General features: G+C 36.6%; 1 protein-coding gene across 1 annotated transcript in view; it reads right to left on the reverse strand.

The window, feature by feature from the left end:
- Window positions 1–10,322, reverse strand: part of LOC144635655 (uncharacterized) — a 33,891-nt gene extending 23,569 nt beyond the window's left edge. The window contains exons 1-6 of the mRNA XM_078494737.1: window positions 10,182–10,322; window positions 8,533–8,868; window positions 6,779–7,059; window positions 5,925–6,156; window positions 4,567–4,847; window positions 4,238–4,414 (exon numbers count right to left, since the gene is read on the reverse strand). Coding sequence (XP_078350863.1) covers window positions 4,238–4,414; window positions 4,567–4,847; window positions 5,925–6,156; window positions 6,779–7,059; window positions 8,533–8,819 — 1,258 coding nt within the window. The 5' untranslated portion in view covers window positions 8,820–8,868; window positions 10,182–10,322. The remainder of the gene's footprint in view (window positions 1–4,237; window positions 4,415–4,566; window positions 4,848–5,924; window positions 6,157–6,778; window positions 7,060–8,532; window positions 8,869–10,181) is intronic.
- Window positions 10,323–14,701: the final 4,379 nt, after the last annotated feature.

The following is a 14,701-nucleotide window of genomic DNA, read 5'->3' on the forward strand; positions in this document are numbered from 1 at the left end:
GGGACGGACCATTATTTCCTTGGAGGGGTGGTATGAAACATTTTCCTCTGCAAACTGTTAGTTTTTAGATTATGCACCTATGCAAACACTTTTTTCGAAATGCAAACTATGTTTTGTTATACATATCGTGTTTCCAAACAATTTAGTTTACCTTTTTAGCTTCTGCAAACATTGTTTTTTCAATATTTTTTATACCCTGCCTCCAAAAAAAATAATGGTCCGTCCTTAATATGAAGTGTTAAGTTTGACATGAAAATTATGTTGAAAGATTAAAACTCACCAAAACACATATTTATTTGACGCCAAATTAGGTAACTAAAGCAAGAAAAGGTGATGATTACACAAAAAGGAGTCATACTTATTTTTACCTCCTCATCCCGTTTTGAAGGACGCTGCTTCCCCTAAAGTCCTGTTGAAACAATCATAAAATTACATTTGTTTATATGATACCGAGAATGGTCACTAGACGAGATGGTCTGAGCACAAGATTAGCGCTAGCGATGAGCAAGAGAAGTTAGTAACGGTCTTTCCTGTAAGTTCACGTTCAAGAACACAGAGGAACTACGTTAACAATAGGTTAATTTCGATGTATTTAAATTTTAACATATCGCCAAGGCTAAGGGAACTAAACAATAGAAATTAAGTAATATTCGTCTCTAAACATTGTTGTAATTTCTTCTGTTTTTGTTCCCTAGGCCTCGACGCCATGTTAGAACTTTATACACAACACAACAAAACTTAATTTAGGCAATCAAATTGCCATATTCAATCTTTTCATTGATTTTCATCATTGTCAATTAAGTCCTCTGGACTTAATTGACTTTCTATCGTATAATCCCTGTGCAGGGATTTCCATTTTATTCAATACCAGTGTAGTTATCAGTAAACTAAGCCAGGAAGGCCTCTTTTCTATGTTTAAGTGATATATATTTGTAGAGCAAATAATATCGAAATTGTTAAATCTCCATACCTTTACATGATCTCACTTTGCATTTCTTCTTTTCTGAATATTTTCCCTTGCAGTTCTGTCCGCCTCCCGAGGGGGGTGGGTTGGTGCATTCACGAGTGCGCATTTTCTTCCCTTTACCACAGGTCTTGCTGCACGCCGAAAACTTTGACCACGCAGTAAATCCTCCATCAACTTAAATGGTATAAATACGTCAATCAATCAATTAACTTGTCACTTCTTTATACTGGGCATCACTTTTCAATTTAACCGATAACAAGACATGGCGTGACGAAACACTGTTATTAGCAAAATTATGTCACGCTTTCCTGAGCAGGTTTTTAAAGGGTGTGTGAACAACAACATGGAAATAAATTTATATTTTTAAGCTCCATTTTAATTGTCTCAGCTTCCACATGACGGACGACGAGTCGGAAATATCACTTTAGTCAGAGCCCACACTACTCTCATGTACCCTTCGAGATAGATTCCCTTCTCTTTCTGCTCTGGGATAGAAAACACAGACCGCCTGCTCCCAACCACTCGATCCTTTGATAAGCCGCCATCCACGGCCATGGACAAATAAATAAAAAAAATACTTTTAACGCATGACAGAACGCTGCTCGTTTACGAGACAGCTGACAATATCCCTAAAATGGCTTCGCTGCAATATTTAGTGTTCGTCGTATGGTATACATCGAAATTCAAAACCTTCTTTAATAAATCGCCTGCAATCTGTTATCTCGTCTTCTTCTGTTTTTTATTTTGTCGTTCATAACTTTGAAACACTTCAATGTAGGTGCACTCTATAAAATTTCCTATTTTCGGTGAGAAGTTTTCGTGAAAAAGAATCGAAATTCAAGTACCCCATTGCGAAACGTACAAAAATGATTACGTGTGACATTTCACACGCGTTTACATGCTTACGAATTCAGCTCTTCGCTGAATAGAAAAAAGGCAATCATTATTACACAGGGTATCCCGCACTCAGCCTATGGGTTGTAGAATCTTGACGTTTGTGTAATAATCATAATCTAACGCCTAATTCTATAGCTTTACCAACCTTTTGCCACTTCGCAAGGCTGAGCGTTGCACTCTTGCTCCTCTATGTTGTCTCCAACGCAATCCTTGCCATCATGTGCTGGAGGGGGATTGGTGCAGGTTCTTGAACGTTCCTGATTGCCTCCTCCACACGCCACACTGCACTCGCCCCAGTCTCCAAAGTCACTCCAGCCTCCGTCCACTAAAACAAATCAAGCAACAAATGGTAAATGTAAAATGGCAATACATTTTAACGCTCGGTGGGAACAATAGATCGTTAAAGCAAGGAATTGATCACGGGATTGATTGATTGATTGATTGATTGATTGATTGATTGATTAAATGATTGATTGATTGATTGATTGATTGATTGATTGATTGATTGATTGATTGATTGATTGATTGATTGATTGATTGATTGATTGATTGATTGATTGATTGATTGATTGATTTTTTTCTTTTTTGATATTGTTTCGAGTAGCAGGTAAATCCTCAGAAACAACATGGCAGAATGTTTTGAGCCAGTTGTAACTGAAAGGTATAAAAGAGCATCGCTTTTTCACAATACTTTCCTTTCATAACAAAATGCTTGGGATACATAAATTTAGGAAATCTCCGGGTAGTTTATTATTTCCTGTATCAGATTCTGGACAAAGTTGATATTAATTACTCTTGGATAACAAAAGGAAAAAGTTCAGGTACGAGTCACTATGACCACATTTCTTTCAGTCCATTCATTACATAACGTTTTTCAAAAGCGGAACAGGATTTTCGACATGACGCGCGAATTCCAGCCATCTTCGGTTAGTGTGACCGTTCTGAACAACTATAGAAAATTAGTCGTCAGTGGCATGCTGAAAGTACAAACAATATATGATTCTTTTAATCATAGCCGTGTCGGACAGAGTGTCTAGTTTGAGGTGAAGTGCTAACAACATTTCCACCAAGACCATAGTTAATTCGCAAATACTCTTGGAAAAAACAATCGAGTCGAATGTTAAGCTTGATTTGATCTGTAAGCCTTATACAGTCATAAACTTACCGCTACATATCCCCATTATTTTGGTTTTATTGTCTCTAATGTTCTTAAGTTTGGATTGTAATAACTCTTGTGTAGTTTTTTTTTTTACAATTATTGCATTTAATTGTATTAAGTATTTATCGCCTTTAAAGATTTTGTAAATATAACATAATTCAACCTTCAGGTTGCGAAGTTGTATTCTAATAAACTATCTATCTTACTTACCCGCACATGGGCCGTTATTGCATGTCCTTGTTTCTTTATTGGGTCCAGAACACTGTGCTCCACCATTTGACGGAGGGGGATTGGTGCAGGTACGCGAGCGTTCTTGCTTTCCATCACCACAAGCAGCATTGCATTCTCCCCAGTCTCCAAAGTCGCTCCAGCCTCCGTTTACTACAACAAACCAGACAACAACTGACATGAACTGAAAATCTATCTCGCCAACAAGATTCTTGTGTTAAACAAGAATAAAAAGGTCAGAATACCAAATTAGCAGGTAATGCAACGGTTAAATGTGGAAACAATAGCAATAGAGCCTCGTTGCTAAGTCTCCATTCACTACAACAAATCAATATCTGATAGAGACACGGCTAAACTTTACGTCCAATTTTCTAGGCCAAAACAGCCCCAATTCTAAATATAAGTGCAAGAATAAGTTAATCTACTTCAGAAGATTTTGAAGCCGTTTAATAAATTCGCAGTTCGTGTTTTATCGAGTCTAAAACACTCGGCTGTGCCTCGCGTTTTAAACTTGATAAAACCCTGCTGTTCATTTATTAAACATTACATGAACAGCTGGTAATGTTAGTGGACGTATCAGTGTGACGTTTTGATGTCACGTATTCTACGCTTAACAGAGTCCTACTATGTCACCGGATTGAGTGACTTCGATAGATAATAATAATAATAATGATGATGATGATGATGATGATGATATAAAAATAAATAATATTAATAATATAAACTATACAAAAAAATTTGTTCGAGAATTCCGTCGATATATTGAATATCATTATTTATATTTCCTTCCAAAAAAATAATTTGTAACACCTGGGTAACGTGGACATTGTGACCCAATTTCTCTCACCCCAATAATGTGTGTGTTTTGTAAGCGGGAAAGTATTTGGTCATGGAGCAATTCAAATATCATGACTGTGGAGCTAATCTCCAAACTTTCAATCGGGTAAACTGCTCGTTAAACAATTCTTAAAGGTCCAGTTTCTCACCAGCGCATGGGCCATTATTACATTCCCTTGTCTCTTTGTTGGATCCAGAACATTGTGCTCCACCATTAGACGGAGGGGGATTGGTGCAGGTACGCGAGCGTTCTTGTTGTCCAGGTCCACAAGCAGCGCTGCACTGGCCCCAGTCTCCAAAGTTGCTCCATCCGCCATTGACAGCAGCTAAAAGAAAAGTGTTTTTGTGAACATCCCTGCAGAGTATTGATTACCAATGTCACTTATAAAGATAGCAAAGTTTTAAAAGACGTCTGAACAGTTTCCTGCGTTTTATCAGTTTTAAACTAACTGCCGATACGTGTGGAAATCCTGATTACCTTTTTTCATCCTGCAGCATTTGAATTTTTCAATGCAGTAAATACTTTCGCATGTGCTTTTGTAGACGCCGGTCATGTAATAGCCTGCCTGTTTGCATTCACTCCAGCCCTTGTTGTCGAACGAAGCGGAAACATCTTCGTCGTAACAGTGGTCATAACTATCTGGGTGATTCTGTGGACGGCAACACTTTGCTTCTTCAATGTTATACAGGTTTGAACCATCAGTGCGATACATGCCTTCCATGTAATAACCGTTCGGACACAGTGCCCATTTGTTGTTTCTGTAAATAAAAGGAACTTAAGTCAAACAATATAGAAAACCTACACAAGTAATTAACTAAGTGAGAATATATAATTCGTGAACTGAAAGCTCGATAACGAGTTATTTTATGCACATGCATCGTTTGTAACAACCCAACAGTATATAAGAGTTAAATTTCAATCCATACTAGCCATTATCTCATGGTATAAAGTTATATGGGCTTTGGAAAGCAACAAAGAAACGAAAAGGGTAGATGTTGACGAAATTTGAGGTTCATTACTGTCCAAAAAAATGTCATTTTCTAGCTAAGCAAACGTAATGGCTGATAAACAGAATTTTTCATTTGTCACGAGCGTTGGACAAAAACAAATTGGAGTAAATGAAAATCGAGTCTATGGCCTCCTAAAGATACTACTGATCTCTTACTATCTTTCATTACTTATTATACATAGGATGCTTTCGCAATTGCTAATACTTGCAGTATGAGTGTTGCGTGCGATATATGAACCAAGTTAAATGGCCAAGCTCACCAAGAGTCTCTCGTGGCTCAGTGGTAAGATCGCCTAAACTGCATCTGCGAGGCCATTGGTTGGTTCCCTTCGGGAACTCCGAATTTCTTTCTGTCCCACGCTGATGACAAATACGCATTCTAACTTTATCATTTATTCGCCGAAATTAGGAATTTTTACGTATTTCATCACTTCTTAAACATACTGGTAGTCACTTCATTCTTGAGAATGTTCTAAATATGCTCTAAATATTTTGATTTTCTCTTCCACAACTTTCTTTTTAAATAGCTTTTGCAGAAGAAATACAGTTTGTGACAGTTATGTAGTTAGGGAAGCAGGGATGGCGCAGTGGTGAGAGCGCTCGCCTCCACGGCGTCATATGTGGATTGAGTTTGATGTTGATTCTCGTCCTTCCTCCGAGGGGTTTTCTCCGGGTTCTCCGGTTTTCCTCCCTCCACAAATACCAACACTTCCAAATTCCAATTCGATCGGGAATACACGGCCCCACAAGCTTACAGCTTTAATTCTCACCGTGTCTAAATAAAGTTTATTTATTTTTTATTTATTTATTTACTCTATCTACTTACCCATCCAACGCACTCCACCAATTCTGATTTTTACAAGTTGCAGGTTGACTGGTATAACTGGAATCACTTGCTGGGCAGCACTTTCCTTCTTCTATCAGCCAAAGACCATTAGTTCCTGACGGAGCACTTCTCCACAATCCCTTGAGGTATGTAGTGTCTTTGGCACACACAGACCAACCTTTCTTGTCAAAGCTTCCCCACCAGTTTGCAGTGTCACAGCTCAGGCCATCGGCTGCAAGTGAAAAATGTTTTTAATGGAATCCATCAGGAAAAACAGTAATATCAATGTTACTTGGACAAAAATTGAGTACCAGAATAATTTAAATACTATTGCTTTATTTTATACCCCAGTTTAAAAGCTTAAGATGTATGTCATTATCCGTGATAACTGCAACAACAATTTCTTATCATAGCCTGAGAGATTGAATTTCAAAGTTTAAAAGAACCATGTAAACTAAAATGCAAATTTCACGTGAAGCTTTTATGTAAAATCGCCTTTTAAGAGATTCAGTGAAATTCAGTGTAACTTCCATGTTCGATCAGTTGCTAGAAATGATTTCTTTTGATAAGATATTTGAAACAGCAACACAAAAGTTTGCAATAAGATGCAAATAATTTCGTAACATAATTTTCTCCAATTAATACTCGAAGTCCTGGTGGATTCCTTCTTCAGCATTAATGAATGTGCTACTTTCAAGTTTCATATCCATATTTTACGCTCGCTTTAAGATTTAACGGCTGTAAAACAACAACTATATAAACACAGCAATGTTGAAAAGAAAAGGTTTGTCAAACTGTTTTGGATTTTTTTTGTTTTACAACTGTCTTCGCATCCAATTGAAAATCTTAATTACCTTTCTTCATCTTGCAGCATCTGAATTTTTCAATGCAGTAAAGATTTTCGCAGCCGCTTTTGTAGAAGCCAGTCATATAATAACCGGCCTGTTTGCATTCGCTCCAACCCTTTTTGTCGAACGAAGTGCCAACATCTTCATCGTAACAGTGTTCATAACTATCTGGGTGATTCTGTGGACGGCAACATTTTGCTTCTTCAATGTTATACAGGTTTGAACCATCAGTGCGATACATGCCTTCCATGTAATAACCGTTAGGACACAGTGCCCATTTATTTTTACTGCAAATAAAAAGAACTTTAGTCAAGAAAAAGATGAAGAAAGTCTTAATTTATGAAGGGTAACACGTAATAGTGGACAATCACATACAAACTTGTGGCCCTGACTAATACAAATTTAAACATACAACATTTTATAATACGTTAAAAATCAACTCATAAACCAGTAAAAATTACAATTTTAAACTACCGGGCTATATGAAAAACTAAGTAAACTGACTAACTATCTAACAAACTAACTTACTAACTAACTAAATAAATAAAGAAATAAAACTAATAGACTACGTAGCTAACTGAAAAACTAAAAAGATAAAAACTCTAAAAACTAAGTAAGTCTTACAAACATAAATACAAATCATTAAAACCAATAAAATAAAACAAATGACTTATAAAATGCTAAGATAGACAAAAAAGTGAACACAAAAAGTGAACATCAAGTGTTCTGAAATGATAAAACATGTTTGTTTTGAAACCAAGAAGATATAGCAGAAAATTGGTCAAAAAAAAGTCCACATTGCTGTTACGTGAAGACAATTTATTGCTCCAGATTTGATTTGAACAAATTTCGAGTTGTACTCTTCATAATTTTTTTGGCAACAAATGAAAAGAAATATTACGAAATGTTGAGTCATTTTTAAAACACTTGAGACACACATTGTCAAAATATTGAGAAATTCCTGTTTCAACCCCAAAGCAATCGAACTTATATATAGCTGAACTTATCAAAAGTTATCAAAGGATATTGCAACAAATACAAGAGAAATTACGCTGGGTTCACTTGTTACTCCAGAAAATTTAGACTAAAAAGTGATCTTATAAATTTGGCGTCTTTAACTTTAAATGTTCTTTAAAAAAAGTAAAATTTCCGCGGAAAAAATGTTCTCTGACTGCGTTACTTAAAGGACGAAGGATAACCCGAATACGTTCACTGTGCCCAATAATTTAGACAACAAATGAAGATCTTGATAAATAAACTGTTATATTTCGTTATAAGCTATACCATCATCAGACTAAGAAAATTAACATACAAGCTAGATCTTAAATACTGTGAGTGACGAGACGAAAACAAAGTTTACTCAGGAGAATAGACAGAGTTCTCTGCTGGATTTCAGTCCATTGTTGAGGGAAGGTGCTAGGCGTTTGATGAAATATGCCTCTTTGTACAGGAGAAGATTCCAATTATTGTCACAATCTAATACTGTAATCAGGGCAATAGGCAGGGGCTTGCGATGGGTGCATCCGCACCCACCCACAGGCCACAAAGGTCCGCCTAATCGGGGAGTGAGGGTTTAAATAACTCTCATTATGCAGGAAAAGTGGCCTTAAAAAACTTGATTTTTCAAAATGTCCTGGAAGAGAACATCCCCGAACCCCCCGAGACGCTCACGCCTCTGGTGCTCGCACCCACCCATGCAAGATCCTGCCTTCAGCCCTGCTGTTGTATTATCACGGACAACTTGGGTGAAATATACTTACCCATCCAATACACCCCACCAATTTTCATTTTTGCAGGTTGCAGGTTTATTGGCATAACTGGGTTCACTTGCGAAGCAACACCTTCCTTCTTCCAGAAGCCAAAGGCCATTAGTTCCTGATGGATCGCTTCTAAAGAATCCCCTGAGGTACGTATTGGTTTTGGCACACACAGACCACCCTTTCTTGTCAAAGCTTCCCCACCAGTTTGCTGTCTCACAGGTCTGGCTAGCAGCAGGCTGGTACATCAGCAGCACGTTAAGAAGAAAAGTGGCACACAGAAACCACATCCTGTATTCAATCTCTTGAATTTTCCACCACACAGATAAAATGAACTAGCTGAAAAAAAGAAAACTAACATGAAAGCAAGAATTTAGAAATCATGAAAACCTAAATATAATTATATAGATTTGTCAAATAATTACTTGAATGGTGCGCTGAAGCTGTTTAAAAAAGAGCTGTTCGCATGAGTTAAGAGTACATAAAGTAATCCCAATCGAATAATTCGGGTAGACTATTTTAACCCATTGTCACCGGTTTCGGTTACAAAGTTACAAGTTCGTTTGTTACAAGTTTGTTTGTAGTTTGACGCTGACTGTTTTTTGATGTTACTTTCAGAAGACGTTTCGGCTAGTGCTTAAGCCTTCATCAGTTAAAATACTGAAGCTGTTACACGCGATTTAAAAGAGCAACACGTTAAGAGCGCCCGCTGCAAAAATAATGTGTAAAGTTTCAGAAAGAACGTGGCGCGATACTCATGCGCGTGCCAAGGATTTGTAGACCTCTTTTAAATCAAGAAACAGTCAGCGAAACAGTCCACATCAAGAAAAAGTCAGCGTCAAACCACAAACAAACTATGTCATCACCTGACTACAATTACACCATTTTTAAACATTTAATACGGGCAAACAGACGGATCATCCGTCCACACTGACATCAAGACGAACTTGCCAGACCAAGTCAAAAATGGGTCAATTAGGAAATGAAACACTCGGAGGAAAATTTGCCTCAAACACCCTTGGCTCCTCAATGACAAGAATTTCCTGTTTGGATGATGCTTTTGTGGTGTTTGAACTGTAAGCAAGCCCAGCGGAAAGCCAACGACCGCAGCAAAAAGGAAAGAAAAGAAAAACAAGGAAAAGCGAAAATAAATTCGAAAAACGAAAATCCTTAAGTGGTAGGGCACTTTCTGACTTAAATGCTCCAAACTTTGACTTTTTCGCATCCCCGAGCAAAAATGTCATAAAATGTGACGCTAGTGGAAAGAAAGGCATGCCTTCATGTTCCAATTGCTGTTTTTAGTAGGTTGGAGCAGATTTAGCTCATATCTGACCAGAAAATGTCAACACGGTCCAAAAAAGTGCTTTTTTTAAAGAAAATCCCGGCGTTAATGGGTTAAAATCTGCAATTATGTCTTGGATAAATTGCTTTAAATTAATTACAATTTGCTCTTCTTTTAATAATTCTCTTACAGGAAAACGTTTGCGTGAAAATCTTATACTGAAGCGACAACTCGAAGTGATGTAAGATTGAATTCGAGTTTTGCAGTGTTTGAAATTTGAGCAAATTAAGCTTACGAAAAGTCCGATTTAAGGCAAATTAAAGTTTTAGGAGTGGGTTGGTAAGAAACAATTCTTACAATAAACACTAACCTCTTTGGTAAACGTTCCGAGCTGTTAAATATAACAAGGATCAATGAGTCGCTTATCGCCGTTGTCCTTCCCTTGATAAGCGCTTCTCGCACTGTGATGGCTTGAGCTTTACATCGTGTTTAATGCATTTCTTTTTTCGTCACTACGGCTGGAGGTATTCGTTTCTTTTGTAATGTAAATACCGTCATTTTTCGGGGATAAAACAACGTTTACAAGGCAACAGACGAAAATTGCTGACAGAAATGATCAAGATGTAGAAAATTCGGTCGAACAACCGTCAAAAGTAGCTTTGATACATCAGTTTCCAAATTCAGTTAATGGTGTTTGCTTCTTTATCAGTTTTTGCTTCCAAAAAGGTTCAAACTTAAGATATAACAAATGTAAACAAGATAAATTACAAACTGCATGGTTCTCGCTTTCTGTAATTAAATGTCCACTTCTCTTTGCATGAGATAACCTCAACAACGCAGCAACCTGTGTTGATTATGATAATTTCATTTGAATTTGCAGTAATTTGATACCACGCAATTCAACAAACTAAGAAAACTACACATTCTGTCTGCCTATAGTTTGCTTACTTTACAAGATCTTACAACCTGTTTCCAAAACCACATGGTATATCGTTGTCAAACAATTATCTGATATTAATCTTTAAATTATTTCCTAAATACATTGCGATAACAAAAAAATAAGTTATAATTAGATATATAAACAGCCAGTTCAAAAACATAATTGGTTTTTCTGCAGGCTCGATAAGGGGTCTTCCCAAGGGTTGAGCTAATAAATTTGTCTTTGTGTATCTCTGTTTGGACATTTTCTTTGAATTCTGTTTATTCTTAAATAGTTTGCAAATGGGTTTGTTTATAATCAGCAAGGCATTCAAGGGCTTCCAACCCCATAGTAAAATTCCCATTAGAATATTCTTGAACTTTTTTTCGCGTGGGTATTATTTTCGTTATTTTTGATTCGAGTTTTGTGAATTTGTAGAAAATAAGATCCGCGAAAATTTTGTTTTTCGCAAATTCTTAAATCACGAAAATGAAGTGCAATAACGAATTCAGTAAGCTTTATAGTAAAATAGAAAGGGACAGATATTTGATGTAATTCTCCGATGTAAAATAAAACACAGAGAAAACAAATTCTCAAATTGTTTATATCGCACCATTTTCTGCTAAAGAAAATTCCGGGATTGGCTAACCCTGCTCAAATATCAATCCATTTTCAAGCATAAAAATGATCAGAATAAAGGTATTATCGCCTTAGGGAGATTTTCAACATTGTTTAGCAATTTCTTTAATAACACCCCGAAGTTACAGCAATTAAAGAATTGCTTCCTTCTTGGATTTATTTATTGTACGACTGAAATTGGACTTTGATGTTTATGATGATAAATTGGTAGAACACCTTCAGAGTTTGAAGCTATAGATCAGCTGCTCACCTAGTCGCGGAGTATCTTACAATCCTAACATCATTTTTCACCACGGCACAGCAACAAAAATCGAAGCAAAAATATTGGAGTACCTTTATATTTGGGTGGCAGGAGTTTTACGCAAAACCGCGGAATAATTTTCACAAAATGCCGTAAAACGCAACTTTGGAGGTTGGAGAAGGTTTTCTAGCATTTTATAATGTTTACAGAACTAGCGAATACTTTTTAACAGTTTGCACGATCAACAATCGGCTAGGCACTCTGATTTAGCAAGCATTGGGGAGGCCTGTCGCGAACATTTAGGTTCGTGGCTTGTTTCAACGACGAGCGTCACTTTTTAATAGAAAAGAAAATCCCGGCGTCAAAATTTTCAATAGAATGTTTAAGTTGAATTTACATGACCTTAGTATTTCCCGACATCTGCTCCAACGATTTTCCTGAAACTTGGCTATGTTATGTATTAAGTGAATATAATCTGTTTCCAGAAATTTAGCAAATTTATATCCCCAAGAGGATTTTGCTGGACAGGCAGATGAAACGAGGAGCTCGATTGCCTCAAATAAACAGAGCGAAGTAGCGCAACTGAGTTAAGTTGTTGAATAGATTGCATTCACTGGAACAGTCTTTTAATTCGTAAAAACTAGAAGGAGCCTTTTAACATTGAACAAATGTCGATCCGTATTTTGTCTTGTGCGCTTTTCATCACAAGGGGTTAAACTTTTTGACAGAAAGCGTAAGGTTATGCGTTTTCAATTTGCCTCGTAAAGGAAACAATTTTAGCAAATTCGGGAAAACGAACTGAGTCGACGTTATTGTATCAATTGTAGTGACGGATCTTTATATAATAAAAACCTCGAAAATGTCTGACCAGAAATAAATCAAATTTCTAGCAGCTTCTCAGTGCAGAACCCCGATAAACGAACAAAGCCTGTGAAATTGGCCATTTTGCGTTAATTTTAATTGTCGACAATGGAATAACGCGCAATGGTTATCAGAAACAAATACTGCAACTGAACAGTTAAACAGTCAATTCAGACAGCAGTAAGAATTGTGCCTCGTTTTATTTTTCTCTTAAAAAAATGCTCTAGATCCGCAACGAGAAAGTACTATGTCAGGGGAATTTCGCAGATTTTTAGTCTAAACTGTTCTGAAATTAGTGGTAGACAACTTAACCCTAAATAAACATTATCTTTGAACATCTAAAGGAAAATTTAACCTTTTTTTGGATAGAAATCAAGCTACAGCTATAAATATCGATATTTCGAAGACGCACGGAAACAACTTGAAAACGTTTGCCTAACTTTTTCAAATTGCAATCCGTTTCCATCCGAGCCAACCGCAACCAAATCTGCTCGTTAACAGTTCCAGTGCTCTAATATAGCAATTTTTAATAACAATGGACAATTATTTTTAGGTTTCCTACGACACAAATATAAATTTTGGTGGTTTAAAATTCTGGTAAAATCCGTAACATAGTCCCTTTAAGACAGAGTGAAAACGCTGCAAAATTGATGCGATTAATGGAAATTAAACAATTATTTCAGTACTCACTTTTTCGGTAAAAAGCAGACGGAGATCAGTGATAAGATAAACGCTTAGAACTCACCGCACCGCACTGTAACAATTTGAACTTTGCATACATTATTACACCACAGGGAGTTGTTAGTTTTTAATAAATGGGTCATAGTTCTGTGATAGAAAAACGTTTTCGTGGCAACAGATCTAAATATAATATATTTTATAATATTTTTTTTACCGGAATGGTAAACAAACAAAACTACAAGCTGTGTGGGTCTCGTTTTCGTTAATTAAACCCTTTTTTTCTTGGCGGCGCGAGAGAATGTAAATATCGCAGAGACAGATAAAAATTGGTATTTTGAAATTTAAAGTTGCAATATAATGTGATACCAATTTAGGAAATAAAGTCGATCACATTATCTGTTCATTGTCTGTTATGGGAAGGCCTGTTGAAATACTGCTCATTTTTCGAAAATCTCCGTAAAAAAATAGTTCAGCATAGAAGAACTGAAACGAGGAACATCGTTTACTGATATTTCATAAATACCTATTGAAAAAGAATGATACAACTCGCCGTGGAAGAGGGCGCATACAGCGAATTCTAAAGATTAGGGGTCTTCCTGGGGATTTTTGTGGCTCCTTTTGGATATCTTACTTGAAGGTTTTTATTTTAAAACAATTTGTCGCATGGTTCTCGTTTCCTGTTGCCGTGGAAACCGGATTTCTCGAGCCTTACGATAACTCGAACCAAACGTCGTTTTCCTTGGACTTGCTTTACACGGTCCCCCAGATTTTTCGAACTCCTTATTTCTCAAGCCAATTTCATTTTCCCCTGGAAGGACGAGAAATCGAGATTCTGCATGTATCGGTTCTTTTAGCGTGAGACAACTCAGTTAAATTAAACTAGAACGCTTCAAACCAAGAATGGCGAAATGTCTGCTAGGAAATGTGACAGCATTTATTCTTCTTCAAACACATAAACTACTCTTTTATGGCCGGCACAAGGGAATTCTGAAGCAAGGTTCATCATGTAGAATTTTAATTTTAAATTTTTATAATATAATTGTAAGCACAATCAGTTGTAAATACATTTGAATCAATTTGCTGTGATTGATTGGCAAGAACATTTTAAAAAAATAGTTCTTTGCTTTACTTATGATATCTTATTATTTTAAGCAAATGCCTTTGATTGTCTAACAAGATAGAGGCAGCCTTGATAAGACTAAAGACCATCAGTCTAAAACTAATTAATGATAGTCAACCAGCAATATTTTGAACTTAACACTATAATAATTACATTGGACGTTCTATGAGCAGCCTCGCGGGTGCGTTGCGAAAAATCAATAGCGAGAGCAACTTTAAAATAACTCGACCCGCGTCCAAAGAGTGGTCAGGACTCGTTTTTCTTAAATAAACCAAGCAAAGTAGCGCATTTTGTATGCTAGCTGAGCAAACTATAAAATCGCATTGCCTCAAACATTTCTTTCACTTAGCTCCTTCCTTTCGTGAAAACTCAAAAACTCGTACAGGCTTTCTTGCAATGTAAACATTTGATAATAATTCAGCGTAGTTA

The sequence above is a fragment of the Oculina patagonica genome, chromosome 13, assembly GCF_052425735.1.
Source record: "Oculina patagonica isolate OP01 chromosome 13, crgOcupat, whole genome shotgun sequence".
Lineage (NCBI taxonomy): Eukaryota > Metazoa > Cnidaria > Anthozoa > Scleractinia > Oculinidae > Oculina > Oculina patagonica.